The following is a 22,525-nucleotide window of genomic DNA, read 5'->3' on the forward strand; positions in this document are numbered from 1 at the left end:
ATGTTCCTAACCCGAACAACTTTTATTACCTTGTATAATAATAATAATAATAATAATAAATGCTTAATTTTGTATAGATTAGCTAGACTAATATATATTACAAAACATCATTAGTATATATAACACTTGCTTTTGGTGGTTCGATAAACCATTTTTTGTTGTACTACAATCTTCAAATATACAAAGTTCCATATGCCTATTATTGTCTTCACTTAATACTATATAATCAGAAACAGAGAAAGACAATAACAAATTACACAAAAAAATAATGAAAAACTACCACCACCAGTACTACTACTCATCTTCATCATCATCACCTCCTTCTAATGCAGCAAAAATATTAGATTGACTAGGTTCAGATCTTTTGGATGTATCTCTTTGAAGGTCAGAATTCTGAAGAGTCGATGTTGAAGGACTACGACTAGATCCAACTCTTTGAGTTATAAATGAAGGAGATTTCTTCATAAAAGGTCCATTCGATGATTGATTATTATTATTATTATTGTTGATGTTGTTGTTGTTGTTGTTATTGTTATTATTCCAATTTGAACCACCTCTTGAAGAATTAGATCTACTATCACCTCCCAATTGATGTTGTTTCCTCTTTTTTTCATTCTTGGCTCTTTCTTCTTCCATTTTTTTAATTTCAGCATCACGATGAATTTCTTCAATAGTTTTAGGTCCAGCATCACCTTTAACACTTATCCATTTAGCTTGTCTTAAATCTTGTAAATCCATTAACATAAATTTAATTCTTGATGGTAATTTAACTCCTTCTAGAACTTTTTCAATATAATCGAAAACAATTTTAAGCATAGTTCTTGTTCTTTCATTAGAATCAAGTTTTGGTCCCACAGTTTGAATTAATTGAGTCAAATTTTCTAAACTATCATCTGATGGATCAATAGTATTTTTGGTTTGATCTTTCAAACAAACATATATAACATGATCATTCAACATATTCAAATTATATAAATGACCAATAAATTTGACTAACCCAAGACCTCTTCTTTTGGCAGCAGCCATGGCATAATATTCATCAGACATCATTTCTGGTTCTAATGGTGAACCATCAGGATTAGTTGGTAATTTATCAGTCCAACCTTTTTCATATTCTTTTTGACAGGTAGCTAATAAAAGTCTTCTTGCAAGTACACCTCCTGATGCATGAGTTCCATCTTTCAATGTAATACTTTCATCAGTAATATCATTAGAAACACTAGTACACATTTTGGCACATAATTTAGCATACATTTCCGACCAATGAGGTTCATCACATGCTTTGGCAAATGTTAATGAAATTATTTGTTTTATAGTGGCAGCATCTTTTTCATGTTTCGATTGATTTGTAAGACCAATAATTTCATCACTAATTGATGTAAACATTTCTAATGTTAACTTGTTCAATAATGATTTAGTCTTCTTCTCAACATCTTCAGGTTCTAATAAAATAGTACCATCTTCAGCAACTTTAACTTCTTTCTTTTGCATTCTTGATTTAGGAACCCATCTATTGGCAGATTTTTCCAATGGTTTGACTTCTTCAACGGGTTTAACTTCGCCCTGTTTATTTGCATCTTCTTCTCCTCCTGGTCCAACTCCTCCTCCTCCTCCTCTTTCACGCATCTCAGATCTATCTCCTCTGCCTCCACCTCTTTTCGAAGGCGTACCTTTTCTTGTAGATTTATCTCTTGTCGATGCACCTCTACCTCCTCTCTTGGATCCACTTCTTGAATTCTGTCTACCCCCATCAAATGGAACACCACCTTTGCCACCAGGCCCATTAAATCTGGCAGGCAATCCTCCAGTGAATTTATTTGGTAAGCCACCACGTGATGAACCATCTCTAGTAGAACCGGAACGTTTCATTGCATTTGGATGGATATCCAATGATTCCAAATGTGCTTTGAAAGTTGGATCAATGGTATAGGAAATAACGTCTCTGAATTGAATTAAAAATTGTGGGTCATATCTGTATTTTTTTCCAGCAATTTGCTTGGAATCATCAACACCTTGGATGTTTTCAGGGTATTTTGTAGCAAGAATGTCATCAATTGGAGTTACAATCTTTAATCTTTCTAAAAATTGGGATATAGTGAAATCAGGAACACTAGCAGGAGCTGTAGCTGGCTCGGTTTCAGTTTCAGAAACAGTAGTCACTTCTTCATCTCTATTGTCCACTATCGATTCATTATCTCCTTCAACAGTCACAGTTGCTGATTGAGTTTCATTTGGTTGTTCAACTTTATCATTCAGTTCCACTGGGTTTTCTTCTACTTTTGGTTCATCAGAAGGTGTGGTGTCATTAGTTTCAGAAGTTAATACCTCCTTAGTTTCTTCATTAGTTGGAAGTTCCTTTTTGGTTTCCACAGGAGTTTCACTAACCTCTGGTTGAGGATTTTCAACAGTATCTTTAAGAGATTCTTGAGGAGGAATAACAGCTGGTTGGTCCACACTTGCAGATGGCTCCTTTGCAACTGGAACTTCTTCACCTTCTTTTTTAGCTTCAGTGGCAGATTCTTCCTTCCCTTTAGAAGCAGCGGCAGCTGCTGCTGCTGCTCTTTCTCTAATCTTTCTCTTAAATTCCTCAGCAGCAGACAGACCTGTAGATTTGCTTTCTGTTGCAGTGGTTGAACTAGGGGGTGTACTATCTTTATCACTTGAAACTGTGGTGGCCTTGGCTGGTTGAGGAGATGCGACAGGAGTAGAGGATGCTGTTTTCCTTTTCTTCTCATCCAAATCAACTGGTTTACCATCTTTAGTAGTTAATCTTATTTTGGGAGTTGGAGGTGTTGAGATTTGTTGTGGTTGGGAAGTTGGTGCAGCTGGTGAAGCAACCTGACCTGGAAACTGTTGACCTGGAGTTCCTGGAATTGCACCATATTGAAGTGGAACACCAGAAACATACAATGGTTGATAACCACCCATATAATAACCGTACATTTGAGGAGCTGCAGCGGCAGCAGCATTGTAAGGATAGTTCACATATTGCTGTTGTGGTTGCTGTTGGTTATGATGATGGTGATTCATTTTCTGGTTATTGTATTGCTTCTTGTTATTGTTATATCTTTGATTGTTGTTCTGATTGGCATTGTTATTGTAGTTATTCTGTCTTCCACCGCTGCCAGTGTAGTTTTTATTATACTGGTTTTTGTGATAATAATTGGGGTTATTGAAGTTGCTATTATAATTAAGATTATTACCATATCCTTGATAATTGGCATTATAATTTTGGCCAGAATAGCCACCACCAGATTGTGGGACATTTTGATTTCCATGTTGTTTGTCAGTAGATACTGAAGATTGATCAACAGAATTGGCATTATTACCAACTGGAGCCGATGACGATCCATCGGTGGATGATGGGACAGCACCAGGTGTTGATTTGGAATCACCAGTCGAGGACTGATTCAAGGTAGTATTATCAGACATTCTAAAAATGATGATTTGTCTTGATAATAACTAATAATTGGTGAGTAAGTTACCTATTGTTACTTCTTGAAAAAAAAAGAATGGAAAAAGATCAATTAAAAATAAAAACTTAGCACAGTCAAAATAGATGATTTTTTTTTTTTTTCCAAACAAGAAAAATTTTTTTTTTTTTTTTTGATTTTGTCGCTGAATGTCGTTTGTGTATTAGTATGGCTAGGCGTGTATAGTGTGGTGGTGGTGGTGTTTGTGGTGGATTGATGCGTGCGTGTGTGCGTGTGCGTCTAAACTAAGAAAAAGAAATCTATGCTAAGAAAATGTCGCATCTCTGTTTTGCAATGGATGTATGACCTAGGTCACTGTCCTGCTGGTCTATATGCTGTTAAATCTGTACTGAACTTATACTACTATAGATCTATTTTACAAGTGAAAAAGATAACGCCAAATACCATATTTGTCGATCCATTGAGTCCCTTATCCCTACAATCAATAATTCATTACAAACAATCGTATCAATCCTTTCACGTGACGAGAATTTGTGTAAACAAGTCCACCTCGCTTCAAATTACTGTCGCATATAACTATGATAGCCAATATAACCCATTAGTCCTACCACGATGGAAATAAACAGATAGATCACAAATGATTCTTTGAAACTTTCGACTTGGAAGCAACTAATGATGATTGCACTTGATTTGTCAGGATCTTCTTCATTCAGGGCACATAAATTTTTGTCCTTGCTTAAACAATATTCCTCTGTACATAGTTTGCATTTATCTATGGGGTTGATGATTGTTTTTATGTTGCACTCACATTTACAATACAATTGGTAGGAAGACACTATTGGTAATATTAATGTGTATAGTAAAGTAATGATAAGTTGTTTATTATTAAGCTTCATAGTAGTTGTCAAGTATCTTATCAAATTTCTGGTGTTATAGAGACGTGGTGGTAAAAAGCTCGTGGTATGTGTGTGTGTGTGATTGGTTTTTCTGGCCTCTCTCTATTATTCTCTCACTCGAATTTCACACACGACCCGAAAAAAAAAAAAAAAAAGGTCAGAACTTCAATCTCAAAAAGTGGCAAACTCAAAAAATTCTTTCCTTTTTCCCAATCACGAGTACAAGATCTAATCATTCATCATCATCAAGAAATGACTACTTCAATTGATAAACCTTACGTTCATGAAGGTGGTATAAGACCATATTTTGAACAACAAATACAAGATACGGAAATAAGAATACAGCAAACCACACAGAACTTGCGTCGTTTGGAAGCCCAACGTAACAAATTGAATAACAAAGTGAGACAATTAAAGGATGAATTAAGATTGTTGCAAGAACCTGGATCATATGTAGGAGAAGTTGTTAAAGTTATGGGTTTGAAAAAAGTCTTGGTTAAAATTCATCCTGAAGGTAAATTCATTGTGAATGTTACAAAAGATATCGATGTCAAGAAATTGACCCCATCAATAAGAGTGTGTTTGAAAGCAGATTCTCACGATTTGTACAAAATATTACCCAATAAAATTGATCCTTTGGTCTCATTGATGATGGTTGAAAAAGTCCCTGACTCAACATACGATATGGTTGGTGGGTTAGATAAACAAATCAAAGAAATCAAAGAAGTTATTGAATTGCCTGTCAAGCATCCAGAATTGTTTGAGAGTTTGGGTATAGCTCAACCTAAGGGTGTTATATTGTATGGTCCACCAGGTACAGGTAAGACCTTGTTGGCAAGAGCCGTTGCCCACCACACCGAATGTAAATTCATTCGTGTTTCCGGTTCAGAATTGGTACAAAAGTATATTGGTGAAGGGTCTCGTATGGTTAGGGAATTGTTCGTGATGGCAAGAGAACATGCGCCATCGATTATTTTTATGGATGAAATTGATTCTATTGGGTCATCACGTGTTGAAGGCTCATCGGGTGGTGATTCTGAAGTGCAAAGAACAATGTTGGAATTGTTAAACCAATTGGATGGGTTTGAGAGTTCAAAAGACATCAAGATCATTATGGCCACTAATCGTTTAGATATTTTGGACCCAGCGTTATTGAGACCAGGTAGAATTGATAGAAAGATTGAATTTCCTGCTCCAACCGTTGCTGCTAGAACAGATATTTTGAAGATTCATTCCAGATCTATGAATTTGACAAGAGGTATTAATTTGCGTAAAATCGCTGAAAAAATGAATGGGTGTAGTGGTGCTGATGTGAAAGGGGTTTGTACTGAAGCTGGTATGTATGCATTAAGAGAAAGAAGAATTCATGTAACTCAAGAAGATTTTGAATTGGCAGTTGCAAAGGTTATGTCCAAGAATGACGATGGTGCTGTCTCCTTACAGAAATTATTCAAGTAAGTGCATTGTGTATGTGTATATGGGAATGAGAGACATTCAGTAATAACTAATATTGATGTGGCAATTCTCTATTAATCTAACCTGTAAGATTATATCGATGTATTGATATTGTTCGTGGCAATATAGATGCTGCGAAGATGGAAAGAGAGTTGGCAAAAAAACAAAAAAATAAAATAAAATGCGAACACGTACGATCAACTAAATTTTTCTATACCGTTCCATTTCCAATCTCATTTTTTTTTTTTTTTCCTACTTTCTTTTCTTTCTTTGTTTTGCTAGTTGCTTACTACTGTTAATGCTTTAGTCGACTGTTTTGATATTAACTGTTTACTATACCGCATGAGATTTCCATTATCTAGTCTATTAGTGGGCGCAGCCTTCTTGTCATTGACAACATGTTCTAGCAATGATTTTGATCAAAAAGTTTTACAACTTGACAAGTTATTTTCCGAGCAAGGTCCGACAATGAATGTTCTACAAGCATATGAAGAAATAATTCGAACGGCAAAATCTTCGTCCAATACGAATTCACTCCCTAAGTTATTATTCAAGAAAGCTATAATTGAGATCAATTTGAATAAAGAGATTCAAGCCATAGCTGATTTGAAATGGGTATTACAGCTAGATCCAGCAATGGGTCCAGCCAAGGATAAAATTGTACAATTATTGATGGCAAGAGGAGAATTCGATTCAATTCAACAATACCTAATTAACGACAATGACAAGGATATTTACGATACAATTGAGAAAATCAACCAAGGTATTAACACTAGTAAAGAATTAATGGAAAAACACGAATATCAACAATGTGCAGATATTTTGAATGAAATTATGTCATTGAGTCCAACAAATTATGAAATTACTGAATTATACTATAATTTGGCCCTAAACTCTTATAGAGAGAATCCCGATTCTCAATTGAAATATTTAGGTGAAATGCTACCGGCCAATAAAGTGATTATACAAACTGCAAAAAGTTTGATTGATATTAATCCCATGAAAAGTTTAAATTACTTTAATGTATTATCGCAGTTTTTATTATACACAGAAGTCCAATTTGAGAATTCCAATAGAATCATAAAGAATTGTTTGAGAATAGACAATGAATATACATCGTGTGGTAAGTTGTCGAAATTCTATGTCAAATTTCAGAATTTTCTCAAATTATTAGAAGATTATTCAATAATTGAAGGTCATTATTATACCAACACTGAAAATAACGTGAAGTTAGATGATGAAGGATTAATTAATCCAGTTATAGATTATCAATTTGTTATAAACTTCTTGTTTGTGGATGATTTGCAAGTATCAAAATTAGATAAGCGTAAACTACCATCAAGTATAAAGAATAACTTTGATTACTTACAATATCAAACTCAGAAGTTTGGAGACGATTTGGGATTTGTAACATCTCCAAAGACATTGTTCTTGCGGGATTTAAACAAATTGATATGTGAGGCATATTCCTTGACTGGCAACTCAAAGAAGGCAAAGCAGTTTTGTGATAGTTTTGAAGACTCTGATAACTTGTTTTTGCCAAAGCATATTCCAGAAATAGACAAATATTTACTGAAAAAGAAGTATTCCCAGGCAGAAGAATTGTTGAATAAGTTTAATAATAATGTAAAGCAAACAAAGTTGTTTACTGATAGATGGGCCAAAGTGGAGGAATATCATATGAAACTTAATCAACAAAGACAACAACAATATTTTCAACAACAACAACAACAACAGCAGCAACAACAACAGCAACGTCAACGTCAACAGCAATATAGAGCACCACCGCATCAACCACGAAAAAAGCCTGCTAATGATTACTATAAAGTTTTGGATGTGCCACGTGATGCTGATGAAAAGTCTATTAAGAAAGGGTATAGAACCCAAACATTAAAGTATCACCCAGATAAATATAAGGGAGATGATTTGACTCCTGAGCAGATTGAGAAAAAAATGCAAGCTATTAACCAAGCATATGAAGTGTTGAGCGATCCTGAATTACGTGAACGATATGATAGAGGTGATGATCCAAATGATCCAATGGGTCAGAGCCATCCACAGTGGCAACAACAAGGTGGTGGCGGTGGACAACCCAATTTCAACTTTAATTTTGGTGGTGGTGGTGGTGGCAACCAATTCTTTCAACAATTCTTTGGTGGTCAAGGGTTTAAATTTAATGGACAAGGCAATCCATTCGGTAATTCACATCATAAAGTGAAAATTACAAAAAACAAGAAAAAGAATAAAACCAAAAGGCAGTAAAAAAAATAATACTTGATAGAGTTTTTTATTATAATGTTATAGATATAAATTGGTTTACATGATCCAACACTAATCGTTCTTTTGTAGACAGTATAAGTTACAGAAACTAAAAAAAAAAAAAAAAAAAAAGAAAACATTGATACTTTTTATTATTTGTCTAAACGTATTTATTGTATTTATTTTATAGTGTTTTACATGATTAATTTAGAGCCTCTGTAGATGAACTCATTTGGTTTTGCTGAGTTTGATGCACTGGCAACTTCTTTCTTTGGTTCTCTTTTTGGGAATCCTTCGAATGATTTGGCATAAACTGCTACTGAATGAGCAATCAATTTAGTATTAATTACCCAAGCTTCATAATCAGGATTATCCAAATTATCACACAATTGATGATAACAAGGATCAAACCATTCACCGACTTTACCACCAAATTTTTCTTGGCCTTTAGCATCTTTGATGCCTTCAGCCCCAGTAGCAATACCACCACCTGGAATTCCATTTTCAATAAACCCAACATAATCAGATCTACCATCGAATGGGGTTAAGGTGTAGTTTAATCCATGAGAAGTGTACCAATCAATATATAAATCTTTCAAGTTTCCTGAACCATTAGGATGATCTTTGTTATTAGCATCATACACTTGATATTCATAATTTGGAGAAGCCATCATATCATAATCCATGAAAAGTCTGAGTTTAGAGTTTTCTTCCGCTGATAAATGTTCGGCATAATAAGTTGATCCCAATAAACCTTCTTCTTCAGCTGCCCACCAAGCAAATCTAACGGCATTATTCAACTTGAATTTAGTCAAATGTTTGGCAACTTCTAATAAGGAGATGGTACCAGATCCATCATCATTAATACCAGGACCTTCAGCAACAGAATCTGAATGAGCACCCAAGGAAACAATATTGTCATGGTCACCAAAAACTGAATCAGCAATGACATTCAATGTTTTAATATATTTAACATAGGAATCAACATACAAAGTAGTTTCAAATGCATGTTTTGGGTCTTTAGACAATTTGTCAATATATTCTTGCACATCTTTCTTGGCAACTGAAACTGTGGCAACTTCTTTACCAGTTGGATTACCTAATGTACCACGTAATGGTTCATCATCATAAATAATTGCACCCAAAGCACCAGCAATACCGGCATTTCTTGATTTATCACCAAAGGCACATTCACCACGTTTGATTAAAACAATGTTGCCCTTGGCAAATTCTGGGAAATTGTCAAGTTTACATCCAAATTCATTAATCAAAACCAAATTACCATGAGCTGGTTTCCCATCAGCGGTAGGTGGGGTCAAACTGAATGGTGCTAATGATTTTGGTTCTACTCCATCAATTAACAAAGAAAATGATTTAACTTTCCCATCAAGAGCTTTGAAACTTTGAGTTTTGACAGTATAATAACCTTTTAATTTTTTAATTTCCGATAAGATATAACCAATAGTACCCCAATGACCTGGTGAACCAATAACTCTAGTTGGATGATCATATTGACCAATTGAACGTTGAGCAATTTCAAATAAATCTTTAGCACGAGAACGCAACCCTGTTTCATTAATTAAACTTTGTAAAGTTTCAGTATCAATTTCTGGTAATGCATTATAAACAGTTTCATCAATAACACCATCAATAATTAAATTTTTGTCATCATTGTTAATCAATTGTTCAGAAATATCATCCATGATAATCTCTTGGGTTAATTCCTCACCCAAGTTGAACCAATTCTTCCAGAATCCAAAAGAAGTTGGTAAAGCATTGATTGATACAATTAATGACAAAGAAGTAGTTAAAGTTAAAAATTTCATCTTTCCTTGTAAAACCTTGGAGAATATTAGCAAGAAAGAAAATGAAAATGAAAATGAAATTGATGTTGAAGTTGGTTTCTTTAAAAGAGAAGAAAAATATTGTTTGGATTATGACTGATGACTTCAGAACCCATTGATAAGAAATTTGGCCTCGCGTTCACGCGGAATTGGCCATTCCGGCCCTCCGAGGAGAAGAAGAAAATCAAAAACTGTGGTTGTCTCGCATTGGCTCTAGTGCTGGTTATAAGAGTTGTTGTTGTTGGTCTAATCTTTGTGCCTGCTTGCACGCTTGTCGTTATATGGTGACATATCAAATTTGTGATAGAAGTAAATATTTACTGTTGGGTTCTCCAATTGACAATTAGCTTTTTTGATTTTTTTTACTAGTATATTTTATAACTAGCCTTAGAGGCAATATGATGTTTTTGATTATTTTACTGAGGAGAGTTAAGGAAAAAAAGAAAAGAGTATCTAACTTGTAATTGATAACCTCTACCCAGTAAACCATAAATATATATTTATAGCACTAAGAAGTCACTATTTAGCATTTCTAAAAAAATGTTCGTTTGCGCAACCAGTTTAATGAGCACCAGAAATAAAGAACCATTTGTCAATAGATTTGTCAATTGGGGCAGCAGCAGCTGGAGAAGCACTTGGAATTTCTTGAGCAGCAGCATCAGAGTAAGATGGGGTAGAAGTCAAGGTGGTGTTAGTCAAGTCAATTCCTTTAGAATCAACTGATTCACCTTTGATTAATTTTTCCCAAGCTTCAGCACATTCACCAATGACTTCTTCAGCGTATTTCTTGTTTTTACATTCACCGGAGAAAGCAAATTGATTTTCTGGTTTCCCATCAGGAATTTTGTAAATTCTGAACCATTCATTGGTGGCTCTCAACAAACCTGGTAAATGAGTTTCAACATCTTCAATGTCGTTCAATTTTGGAGCCAATGGATCGTTGACATCAATGACAATGACTTTCCAATCGGTTTCACCTTCATCCAAAAGGGCCATGACACCTAAAACTTTAACTTGTTTAACTTCACCAACAGTGGCAACTTTTTCACCAATTTCACAAACATCTAATGGATCATTGTCACCTTTAGCTTTAGTTTCTGGGTGGGATTGGTTTGGATCTTCCCAAGTTTGTGGGAAAGCACCGTAGTTGTGAATGTAACCGTGGTGTGGGAAACAGTTTCTGACAAATCTCAATTTACCTTTTTTGGTGTCTTGAATGATTGGGTTCAATTTTTGTTCTTTAGAAATTTCCAATTTAGCATTAGTCCATCTTGGAACTTCAACAATCATGTTCAAAATGGTTTTTTCTTCATTGGCGTATAATGGAATATCGTGGAATGGGGAAACTGGTTTACCATCTTTTTCGATGTAGACTTTGTAGTCCAAAGTGTTAGCAGCACCAACTTGACGAGTAGAGTATGAAGACATCTTTTTTGACAAAAAGCAATTGAGTTAATCTGGATGATTTGGCTTAATTGAATCAAAAAAAAAAAAAGTTGAGTAAAAGAAGAAAAAAAAAAAAAGAATGAACTTTGCTCGATTTTGTTGAGAAGCAAATAGATGAAAATTAATATTTGAATCTCCGCTTATAGTGAACAGGGATTGAAAAAAAAAAAAAAATTCTTCCCACCAAAATGTTTTGAAAAAATCTGTCGTCGTCGTCGTCGTCGTCGTGTATGCAAATCAGGAAACTCGACTCACATCACGTGTTATTCCGTATAACTAGCCGTATCAAGAATTTTTAAGACCATGTAGTTGACATAGGATTGGTTAGTATCTTTAGCTTGAATCACATTCATTTCTGCTTTCTTGAATAGATATAATCCTCTTGTAAGTTCACGATATGCTGCGGTATTATTATTGTTTTTGTTTCTGTTTTTGCAGATATTTATCATCATAGAGATATCGCGCAAGCTTATGCTTAACCATGTACTGGGCTGCGATTCAAGCAAGTAGATACCAGAATACTCTATCCCGGGAAGTTTCTGACGATATTGCCAATAAATGTTAAGTCCGTAAACGTCAGAATCGAAAAAACCCATGAATTTGCAATTTTCATTGGTTCGTAACCATGTAAGAAATCTTAATGTCAAGCCATCAGAATACCCCTTTGCTGTGACTATTAAAAACTGGTTTATTATGCTATGTTGTTTTAAATAGGTGCAAAGGCATTGATAAACTGCATCTTTCTCTAATATCACAACAAGTACTTTTTTGTTTTTTATTTGCATGATTCCTGTTCCAAAAAAATCAGTATAATTAATCGGTATTAAAATTGGTTCTGATTTGATACTTAATGCATGGAAATAATCACCATATACTAGTCCTTTCTGAGTTGGATGAATATTTAGATCGTCACATAATGACCACCCTAAACCACACTCTACAAATTGGTCCAAAAGGAATCTACACTCTTTTTGACTATGGCTGAAAACCTCCACATCCTGGTAGTATATGTCACGGATAGTTGTTATTTGATTTTGTGTTTTCAAATGTTTTATCAATATGCTTATTAATTTACACACAGCCGCAAACCTTCTAGATTCTGTTTCTCTGATAGACAATATACAATAACTTCCCAATTTCCTTAATGAACTGTCCAGAGAACTTTTGATTATAATTGTTGCTTCTTCATAGTCCATTAATGAACATGTAACCTGCTCCCAAATGTTTAGGAGTACTTGTAGTTTGTTTCTTATATAAAAGTCAGTTTTCCCATTCACTGGTAATTAATGTCGTAACTTTTTTCAACATACATGGGTTTCGAATGAGATATTGTTATTTCAGTTATATTAATCATTAAATTGAATAGAATAGAAGAGAAGAGAAAAAGAACAAAAATAGGAAGTGGATTACAGAAATGTTGTTGCAAAAGTTTCGAAATCATGGTTTGCGGGTTTAAAGCTGTTGTAAGAAATGACCAGATCAAACCCCCCCAAAAAAAAAAAAAAAAAATTTACCAATGCCACTTCTAAAAAAAGATTTGCAATGATTCATACTGATAAACGCATGACAAGTGGCTGATGTAGAATGAACTGAAAAAGAGATCACAGTTGTGGGTTGGTTGGTTGGTTGGTTGGTTGTTATAGCAAATATATGTTGCCTTCCAAATAAGAATTCTCGGGTGTTTAAACTAAATTGAAAAATCGGAAATAATACCCGATGCCATTATTTATCAATTACTTCATGTAAAATTGTTAAAAGTGACAACATAGCCTTATTTTAGGATCTACTTTGTTGGAGCAATCAAATTACATTGATGGTCAGTTAGTTAGTTTGTGGCCAAGAAATCAAGAGTTTAGTTATTAATTAATTAATTAATTAGTTCTGTCTGTCTGTCTCCCCGAGATTTAAATAGTAAATCTTTGTTTTTTTTGGGAATTCGCACTATATTTATATACCAGGGAAAAAAAAAAAAAAAAGAACAAAAAAAAAATATACTCACACTGATAATTTAAACTTTGAAATTTGGTATCCACTCACTTCTCCTTTTGAAATAAAGTGATATCTTAAGAACTTACAAGATTTTGCTAACTTTTCTTTTCTTTTCTTATATTTTATTTTTTGTTCTTATATATATATATTCCCCCATTTTTGCTAGATATACACATACACACTTTAGGGAAGAAAGATAACATGGCACACATTGGCTTTCAAAAACGAGAAAGTTTGATGTTTACAGGGGTGGTAAACTTAATACGTCGTGACGAGTTTAGTAATTCATATTGGGATAATGCTGGAGGTGCTAGATGGGCATTTTTTGCCATATTTGTTATTTTAATAATAATAGTATTATTAGGGACATTACGTGTGAATAAGAAAAGAGCTCGTCAGGGGCTTCAACCAGTTTATGGTACTAGGTGGATGACTCCGCCTTCATATGGACAATCACAACATCAATATGATCAACCCGACCATCGAAGAGATCCAGATTTGCCTAGTGCTTATGTTCCAACATACACTGCCACAGCAAATGAATATGATATGGGTTATTATGATGCCAATGGTGTGTTTCATGCCAACCCTAATGCCAAGTCCCCAATACCACAGCCACCAAAAGTACATCAACGGTCAGAAAGTACTACAGTTACTGATGAAAATGCACATACACAAGGTGGTGTTCCTATAACATCTACTTTGCCTAATGACTTACCAGGAAATCAGCATGTTGACGATAATGACAGTATTGGTGATTTCTATAGACCACCCCAAGGTCCGCCACCAAACAGAAACACCCCATCATCATCATCTCCTGAAAATACCAATGACAATACAGAAATAAACCAAAACCACACTTCTAATGTTGCTACCGAATCTATGCCAGGATCATTTCTGAGACCAGCAGGACCACCACCACCACCACCACAATCACAATCACAAAATGGCAATGAAGAAGAACTTATTGACAATCCAATTCCATCATCATCAACAACAACAACAACAACTACAACAACAACAACAAGTAATGGAGACAGTTTACCCAAATATTCTGAAGGATCAAACCCTCCAATTGTCAAAGAAAAGAATTAAACAAAGATAAGCAAGAAAGCATTCTAACAGGTACATTGTTTTTTGACATGATGTTACGTAATTATTGGTTTCATTGGAATTGATTTTTTTCTTTCTTTTTTAATTTTTATATTTTTACTATATTTCTTGTTATTGTTATTGTTGTCATTTTCAGTTTCAGTTTCATTTTCATTCTACTTCTACTTCTACACTGATTTGTAAATCATAATCGATACGTTAGTTTTCTTAATATTTTTGCTTCTTTTTTTTTTCTATGTTATAAAAAATGATTCAATGTTTTTATTTATTTCGATAGTTGATATTGGATTTTCTATTTTTCATCAATAAACTGGTGCAAGAAAATATACAGGTTTAATTTTTATTCTATTCTATTGTATTGTGTATTAAATGTCTATAATGTTCGATTTACTTGAAAAACAGTCTCGTTTTGAATACCCTAGTTACACTTCTTGATGTAACGATTTACTAAATTTGAGCCCTGACGAATATCTTTGATCTGACTTACGAAATTGATGATAACATATAACAAGAGTCGTGCGCAAGTTAGATTTTGTGAGTTTTATTTTTTCTTCCAACTATCCAAAAATGATTCATCTCATTGCAAAAGGAAATTGAAAAAAAAAAAAAATATATATATATATACTGAGTTAACTTTTGATCTTATTGTACACCATCAAGCCTACAAAGAAAAAAAAAAAACAACATGAAATTCCTAACTACCAATTTTGTCAAATGTGCTGTAAAAGGTTGTCAATCATCTTTAGATTCTTTCCCATTAAAATATGAAGAATGTCAATTAGTACAAGAAGAACAAGATTATAATCCAGAATTCATTGTTCATATGTTAGATAGATTAGATTGGAATGCTATAATACAAGTTGCCAAAGATTTAGGAAATGAATCATTACCACCAACCAAACCAGAAGATTTAGATCCTATTATGGAAGATAATCAAGCTATTTTAAAAGATTTACATACTTTATTGGTGGAAACACAAATCATTGAAGGGAAAATGATTTGTAAAAATTGTCAACATATTTATTATATTAAAAATTCCATACCTAATTTCCTTTTACCACCTCATTTAACTAATTAAAGATATTATTACAGAAATGTATTATATTGTTCTGGTACAATGGTTTTCACTTTCCCAGTTTTAATATACGATTCAATATTATCAACAACCCAACTTTCCATATTTCTAATTGCTTCAACAGTATATGTACCCATATGTGGTAAACTGACAACTTGAGGTAAATCATATAATTTTGATGATACTTGAGGTTCATGTTCAAACACATCAGCACCAAATGAACCAATTTTACCTGATTTTATTAAATCAGGAAGCACTTTTTCATCAATAACTGCACCTCTAGCTGTATTAATAATAATAACTCCATCTTTCATTTTCTCTACAATGGATGATTTATTAATAAGATGTGTTGTATGAACATTTAATGGGACACTTACAATAATGATATCTGATTGATTAAACAATTCATCCATACTAAGATACTCTGCCCCAGCTTCTAATTCTTTAGACAATTTATTTCTATTGTGATAAACTATTTTACTAAATCCAAATGGTTTTAATCTATCTCTAATGGCTCTACCAATACCACCCATTCCCAATATCCCGACAATTTTATCTTCAGGACTATGACCTATTGAAAAAGAATGGGAACTTTTCTTTTTAAATTGAGGCCATGCTCCAGTAACTAACATGTTATGACCCATTTGAAAATTCCTCATACATGATAAAACCAAATATATTGCTGTGTCAGCAGTAGGACTTTCTACAGGAATAGTAACATTAGAAATTTGTACACCTATTTTAGTGAAAGGAATCACATCAATTTGATCATATCCTGCTCCACAATGATTAATAGTTTTCAATGTAATTGGCATATATTTAGCTAATTCATTATCAAATTTTCCTGTTTGTTTAATTGAGGCAAATGTTCGAGAAATATTGGTGATATCTTTATATTTGTTTTGTAAATCATAAATGAATTCTTCACGATTGGTTGATTGACAATCAATTATTTCAGCAATTTTACTCAATTCATCCCATTTGTGTTGGGCATAATGAGTGATGCCCAATCTCAACACTTTTGGTTTGATTGTTCTAGTGGTGGTGGTGGTGGTGGTGGTGGTAGTAGTCATGATTGTACGTGTTGATAGTTTAAAAATTGACATTCTATGGATGAGATATGAAGAATATTTATGCAATTTCTTGATAGAGGTATTCTAACTTTAATTTGGCAAGTTAAGAATGGCCCCAGTTTCTTATATTAAATGTACACAGAGAGAGTGAGTTAGTGAGTGTGAGTGTGTATGTTTGTGGGGTGGGAGAAGACAGAAAATTAGGGCGCGTCTGTCTGTCACACCCCCCCTCAAATGTACGGATGCGAGTAATTATATTTTTTTTTTTTTATTTTTCTGGCCGTCCACCCACCCACCCACCAATTACTTTTTCGTTTGAGGGCGCGCACTTTTTACACATCTTTTTTTTTTTTTGTTTTATTTGGGCTTACTTATTTTTTCACCATAAATTCTCGTTTCACTAAAAAAAAAATTTATCATTAATCTCATCGCAAATCATCATTCAATCCTCTATCCAACTACATCATTCATGACAGATCAATTCACAGACCATATTTACACATCCTATATCACTTCTACCCTCTCATCAGTTGAGACTAATCATTTACCCATTAATACACTCACTGATAAAATCAATCTCCCGATTGGCCACCCGGAATCAATCAAAATTTCTCAATTCCAGATTGTGTTGAATGGACTCGTATCAAATACATCTCGATTAGATAATAATGCATGTAACAATTTAATTATTGCTATATTACGCTATAACTGGTTAGACATCACAGACCCTCTTTTTGCAAAAGCATATTCCCGCTTTCTTATCACGCTAGTATCAACTTTCCCGAAATACCTCCATGAAGTACTCAACAAATTAACTCACGAATTCACTTCTCCAAACACATCCCAACACCATCAAATCCTTGCCCAAATCATTACCTACATCCCTACATCAATCAACTCACTCCCCCAGTTTTTTAAGAAAAATTTCCCCCATCACATATCTTCGACCACTACCGAACTAACCAACTATGTGCAGAACCTCGTCAAGGTCTTAGACTACTCCCCTGAGTTACAATTCCCCATATATCAACTCATCATTGAAGTTAGCATAAAACTAGATGTTGAACTTCAAAACCAACTCGATGAGGATGAGGAAGAGATTGAGGATCTTCTCGATGACCCTGACTTGGGATTATCGAAACTCGACAACATCATTAGTATATTATTGAATTGCACTTCTCCTCATTTCACCATCGATCAATTAAATAGTGGTCAGGGAATCACTCTATTCAACACTATCACTTCCCTCTTCAAGTCCCATATCTTGCCCACCCATTTTACTAAACTGATACAGTTTATATTATTCCACATCACCCAGTATCAACCCGAATTGGCCGATTCATTCTTAGTTTTACTCATTGACGTAGCATTCAACCCAGCAGAAACTTTAGAGATACGTCTTAAATCAATCCAATATCTTTCCTCCTATATTGCCAGAGCTAAAAACCTTTCATCCCATCAAATCACTTTTATTGTCAGTTACCTCGTTGGTTGGCTCAACAAATTCATCATTGAAAGAGAACAAGAAGTACACCTTGGTGGTATGGAACGGTTCAAACTATTTTATTCGACATTCCAAGCATTACTCTACATTTTCTGTTTCCGTCACGAATTACTCATCACCAGCACCACCACCACCACCAAATTCTTCCAACGGGCCATTCTCACTAAATTCAATCCTCTCAAGTTTTGTGACGAAACTGTGGTACACATCTTTGCCAAACTCGCCACCAGACTCAATGTCTGTTATTGTTATTCCATCATTGAACATAATAAACGTGAAAGAATGTTGCAAACAACTGGATTACCTTCAGCAGTGGCCAATTTTAAACAAAAACAAGAGTTTTTAGATTTGGAAGCTTATTTCCCATTTGATCCATTAGTTTTACCCATTAGCAAATCCATTGTTGCTCCAAACTACATAGAATGGTCAGATGTTAACCCTGAAGAAGATAGTGAGTCAGAGAGTGATTCAGATGATACAATTTAGACTGATAATCAAATAAGTCTGTGAAAATAAATAAATAAAAAAAAAGGCCTAACAATTGAAAGAAAGAGAAAGAGAAAGACCTTTGTTTGATAAAGTCAAAATACGGAGTTAAGAAAATAAGAAAATTTTTTGACTTTGTATTCCAGGAATTGATTGAACAAAGATCGTATAGTTGAATTATTGTCATGGATAATATTAATACATCAAAATTATACTGTTAATACTGTGTTAGACAAACAGTTTATAAAAAGTATTTCTTTCCTATAATATATATATATATATATATATGTTGAACCCCCTCCCCTCCCTTCTTCTCCTAATTCCAATTTTTAAAGCAAGATCAAGCCAAAAAAAAAAAAAGAAAGAAAAGAAAAGAAAAGGGAAAGAATGTCAATTCTATACTTTGGCGTGCATCAATGACAAATTTGTTCTTTGCATTTTTTTGCCCTTCCTCCCTCCCCCTATATTAATTGTTTCACTAAGTAATAACTTTTGTTCGTGGGGAGATTCTTACTCCTAAATGTCATATATTAATTTCTTTTTATTTTTCTTAATGTGGTAGTAGTAGTAGTAGTAGTAGTAGTAGTAGTCCTGATATTTCCTAACGTTGCTGTTGCTGTTGTTGTATAGTTAGGGTTAGTCCAAAAAAAAAAATACTACAACTAACTAATTACAATATATATAAAGTTTCAAAAAAGAGTATTGCAGCTGTTTAATAGTAGATAGTGTGTTATGTGTGTGTGTCGATTTCAAATCTATTTTTTTTTAGTTTCAATTTCAATTTCAGTTTAAGGCGTTGTGTTGGTTGTGTTGGTTGTGTTGGTCGGCTTTGTTGGTCGGCTTTTCTTTTTTTTTTTTATTTTTTTTCTTGTATCGTTCTTGAGTTTCTTCCCTTTATATTGTTACAGTGGTTGTTGTTGTTGTTGTTGTTGCTGTTGTTGCTGTTGTTGCTGTACGAAAGAAAAAAAGTTTTACTAGGAAATCAAATTACAAAACATTTTTATACACTTTTACACACCTTTTTACACACACTTTCAACAACAATAATAATATTATCCACTTTCAATTTTCTTCTATTTTGTTTTCCCTTCTTTTTCCTGTCTCTCATTTTCATTTTATTCTATTGGAATTTCACATTATTGAAAATTGAATATTATACCCACGAGTTCCCTTCTCCTTCCTCCAACACCCCCCTCCCCCCTCAAATCATCCTTCTCCTCCTTCTCCTCCTCCTGTCATTTCCTTTCTTTTTTCTTTTTTTTTGTTGGAGTATAATAGTCATTTATCTTACCAAACTATATTATGGTACAATTATCTCTATTCACCAACAACAACAATAGCAACAATACTAATATTAATAACGACGATACACAATATGAATCAACCACTATGAATACAGAAGACATTACTATAATACCGGACAAGACTGACAAGACTGACAAACTTAATGGACTGGAATCCCGATCTCTGTCAAGAAACAGAACCCGATCCATATCTTTCACCAGGTTTCTTTTCAACACCAACAAAGAACATACTGAACAATCACGAGGTCCTTCTAATGAAACACTGGATAATTCTGTTAGTTCACCTGAACAAAACTCTGGATTTAATAAGTTGAAAAAAATGTTTAAAACAAATTCTTCTTTGACACCAGATGATGGGAAAAATGGTGGTGGTGGTGGTGGAAGAGCAAGATCAGCATCAACACCATTAACTCCACCGAAAATAAAGAAAGAAACTACCGTGCCTATTATTACAACAACGGAAGTTTCTAATAAGGAAGAAACTGCTACTACTACTACTACCACTACTACTACGGTAAATTCACCACCTGAAAGTCCAGTTGTGCAATCTAATCCATATTTCCAATATCAAGGAGTACCAGCACATACAAACACATCCCAAAATCCTCAAATTGAAACTGCACCAGATAGATCAGACATGTCAGTTGCCTTGAGACATAATGATTCGGTTTTCTCATTGAATGAACAAGGAGTTTTGAAACCACCAAAAATCCATTATAGTGAATTATCATCATCAAGTGAAGATAATTCTGAACCAAATTCACCTCTTCCTAAAACCCCAATGAGAGAATTGGTTGAAAAAGATGAATTACATTTAAAGCCTATTGAAGATGAACGAGATTTGGCTGTACCTACATCACCATTTCAAAGAGCTTTAAGAAGAGTAGCATCAGCTCCATTAGTACATCGTCTTTTAAATGAAAAATCATCTGATGATAACAACAACAATAACAGCAATGGTGATAATAACAATCTTGGTGGTCCATTTAGTACTAGTACTTCAATGCAAACATCACCGAAAAAAGATGAACCATTTGATATCAATAAACATATTGGAGAAGTTAAAATTACTGGACGACCAAGAACTTATACTCAAGATAGAACATATTCAAATGCTGCAACAAGAATAGTTGATGTACAAGTAGGTCCTAATAGTTTTGAAAAAGTAAGATTATTAGGAAAAGGTGATGTTGGTAAAGTTTTTTTAGTAAGAGAAAAACTGTCAAATAAATTATATGCCATGAAAATTTTAAATAAAAAAGAAATGATTGAAAGAAATAAAATAAAACGAGCTTTAGCTGAACAAGAAATTTTAGCAACATCAAATCATCCATTTATTGTTACTTTATATCATTCATTTCAATCAAAAGATCATTTATATCTTTGTATGGAATATTGTATGGGTGGAGAATTTTTCCGAGCACTTCAAACTCGTGATACTAAAACTATTTGTGAAATTGATGCTAAATTTTATGCTGCTGAAGTTACAGCTGCATTAGAATATTTACATCTTATGGGATTTATTTATCGAGATTTAAAACCAGAAAATATTCTACTTCATCAATCAGGTCATATTATGTTGAGTGATTTTGATTTATCAAAACAAAGTGAACGAGCTAAAAATCCAGAAATATCATTTTATAAATCAGGAGGTATGCATTTATCATCAGCTGGAAGTTTTAATCATAATGGACCAGCAATTGATACTAAAGCATGTATAGATGGATTTCGAACCAATTCATTTGTTGGAACTGAAGAATATATTGCTCCTGAAGTGATTCGTGGTAAAGGTCATACTAGTGCTGTTGATTGGTGGACTCTTGGTATATTTCTTTATGAAATGTTATATGGTACTACTCCTTTTAAAGGTCAAGATCGGAAAAAAACTTTTGCTAATGTTTTGAAGAAAGATGTGAAATTTTTAGATACTCAACTGATATCATCAAATTGTCGAAATTTAATTAAAAAATTATTAATTAAAGATGAAGAAAAAAGATTAGGTTCTAAAACTGGAGCTTCAGAAATAAAAAATCATGGATTTTTTAAAGATACTCAATGGGCTTTATTAAGACATCAAAAACCTCCAATGATTCCTGTATTAACTAAATCTAAATCCAATAATAATAATAATAATAATAAAAAATATGATAAATCATCAGTGGTAATACAAGAAGCAACGGAAGATAATGAAAAAATTTCTATTGATATGACATCGAAAACAATTAATAATGAAGATGATCCATTTTCTCAATTTAGTTCTGTAACTTTAAGATATGGTGAATTTGAAGATTTAAATCAAAGTCCAATGTATAATCCAGAAAGTAATGATTATACAAGTGTGGCTTATACCATGACTTCTAATAATGGAAATTCTTTCCGACAAAAAAGTTTTTTAAAACGGTGATGAAATTATAATGACCCCCTCTCCCCCTCCCCCCCCCTCCCCCCAAAAAAAAAAAAAAAAAACAAAAAAATAAATATATATATATATATATAAATGATTATAGAAAGTGAAAATACAACAATTGATTATTAATTATATATTATTTGTACAGAAAAAAAAAAAAAATGTATGTAATTTGGTGACGCTACCATGTGTAGTAGTAGTGGTAGTTTTTTTTTTTTTTTGGGTGCGAAAGTTTTGCAT

At 33.5% G+C, this 22,525-nt stretch overlaps 12 protein-coding genes across 12 annotated transcripts; 6 read left to right on the forward strand and 6 right to left on the reverse strand. All coding sequences in view use genetic code 12, as the record gives it.

The window, feature by feature from the left end:
• Positions 1-294: 294 nt before the first annotated feature.
• Positions 295-3,432, reverse strand: CD36_22930 (eIF-4F p150 homologue, putative; the record flags this gene model as incomplete). The annotated part of the gene is made up of 1 exon (XM_002418722.1): positions 295-3,432. One exon carries the CDS (start codon positions 3,430-3,432, stop codon positions 295-297), a length of 3,138 nt encoding a protein of 1,045 aa, XP_002418767.1.
• Positions 3,433-3,994: 562 nt separating this feature from the next.
• CD36_22940 (conserved hypothetical protein) lies at positions 3,995-4,330 on the reverse strand (the record flags this gene model as incomplete). The annotated part of the gene is made up of 1 exon (XM_002418723.1): positions 3,995-4,330. One exon carries the CDS (start codon positions 4,328-4,330, stop codon positions 3,995-3,997), a length of 336 nt encoding a protein of 111 aa, XP_002418768.1.
• A 66-nt stretch (positions 4,331-4,396) lies between these two features.
• CD36_22950 (26S protease regulatory subunit, putative) lies at positions 4,397-5,788 on the forward strand (the record flags this gene model as incomplete). Its single annotated transcript, XM_002418724.1, has 1 exon — positions 4,397-5,788. One exon carries the CDS (start codon positions 4,397-4,399, stop codon positions 5,786-5,788), a length of 1,392 nt encoding a protein of 463 aa, XP_002418769.1.
• Positions 5,789-6,127: 339 nt separating this feature from the next.
• On the forward strand, positions 6,128-8,047 carry CD36_22960 (dnaJ-like chaperone, putative; the record flags this gene model as incomplete). The annotated part of the gene is made up of 1 exon (XM_002418725.1): positions 6,128-8,047. One exon carries the CDS (start codon positions 6,128-6,130, stop codon positions 8,045-8,047), a length of 1,920 nt encoding a protein of 639 aa, XP_002418770.1.
• Positions 8,048-8,238: 191 nt separating this feature from the next.
• Positions 8,239-9,870, reverse strand: CD36_22970 (aminopeptidase y precursor, putative; the record flags this gene model as incomplete). Its single annotated transcript, XM_002418726.1, has 1 exon — positions 8,239-9,870. The coding sequence occupies one exon, from the start codon at positions 9,868-9,870 to the stop codon at positions 8,239-8,241; it is 1,632 nt and encodes a 543-aa protein (XP_002418771.1).
• Positions 9,871-10,449: 579 nt separating this feature from the next.
• Positions 10,450-11,316, reverse strand: CD36_22980 (inorganic pyrophosphatase, putative; the record flags this gene model as incomplete). Its single annotated transcript, XM_002418727.1, has 1 exon — positions 10,450-11,316. The coding sequence occupies one exon, from the start codon at positions 11,314-11,316 to the stop codon at positions 10,450-10,452; it is 867 nt and encodes a 288-aa protein (XP_002418772.1).
• Positions 11,317-11,597: 281 nt separating this feature from the next.
• CD36_22990 (meiosis-specific protein, putative) lies at positions 11,598-12,530 on the reverse strand (the record flags this gene model as incomplete). The annotated part of the gene is made up of 1 exon (XM_002418728.1): positions 11,598-12,530. One exon carries the CDS (start codon positions 12,528-12,530, stop codon positions 11,598-11,600), a length of 933 nt encoding a protein of 310 aa, XP_002418773.1.
• A 994-nt stretch (positions 12,531-13,524) lies between these two features.
• Positions 13,525-14,418, forward strand: CD36_23000 (ER protein involved in chitin deposition in the cell wall, putative; the record flags this gene model as incomplete). The annotated part of the gene is made up of 1 exon (XM_002418729.1): positions 13,525-14,418. The coding sequence occupies one exon, from the start codon at positions 13,525-13,527 to the stop codon at positions 14,416-14,418; it is 894 nt and encodes a 297-aa protein (XP_002418774.1).
• A 703-nt stretch (positions 14,419-15,121) lies between these two features.
• On the forward strand, positions 15,122-15,514 carry CD36_23010 (subunit of an adoMet-dependent tRNA methyltransferase complex, putative; the record flags this gene model as incomplete). The annotated part of the gene is made up of 1 exon (XM_002418730.1): positions 15,122-15,514. The coding sequence occupies one exon, from the start codon at positions 15,122-15,124 to the stop codon at positions 15,512-15,514; it is 393 nt and encodes a 130-aa protein (XP_002418775.1).
• An 8-nt stretch (positions 15,515-15,522) lies between these two features.
• On the reverse strand, positions 15,523-16,617 carry CD36_23020 (2-hydroxyacid dehydrogenase, putative; the record flags this gene model as incomplete). The annotated part of the gene is made up of 1 exon (XM_002418731.1): positions 15,523-16,617. The coding sequence occupies one exon, from the start codon at positions 16,615-16,617 to the stop codon at positions 15,523-15,525; it is 1,095 nt and encodes a 364-aa protein (XP_002418776.1).
• Positions 16,618-17,053: 436 nt separating this feature from the next.
• CD36_23030 (RNA polymerase I-specific transcription initiation factor, putative) lies at positions 17,054-18,574 on the forward strand (the record flags this gene model as incomplete). The annotated part of the gene is made up of 1 exon (XM_002418732.1): positions 17,054-18,574. One exon carries the CDS (start codon positions 17,054-17,056, stop codon positions 18,572-18,574), a length of 1,521 nt encoding a protein of 506 aa, XP_002418777.1.
• Positions 18,575-19,876: 1,302 nt separating this feature from the next.
• CD36_23040 (probable serine/threonine-protein kinase, putative) lies at positions 19,877-22,282 on the forward strand (the record flags this gene model as incomplete). Its single annotated transcript, XM_002418733.1, has 1 exon — positions 19,877-22,282. The coding sequence occupies one exon, from the start codon at positions 19,877-19,879 to the stop codon at positions 22,280-22,282; it is 2,406 nt and encodes an 801-aa protein (XP_002418778.1).
• Positions 22,283-22,525: the final 243 nt, after the last annotated feature.

The sequence above is a fragment of the Candida dubliniensis genome, chromosome 2, assembly GCF_000026945.1.
Source record: "Candida dubliniensis CD36 chromosome 2, complete sequence".
Classification (NCBI taxonomy): Eukaryota; Fungi; Ascomycota; class Pichiomycetes; order Serinales; family Debaryomycetaceae; genus Candida; species Candida dubliniensis.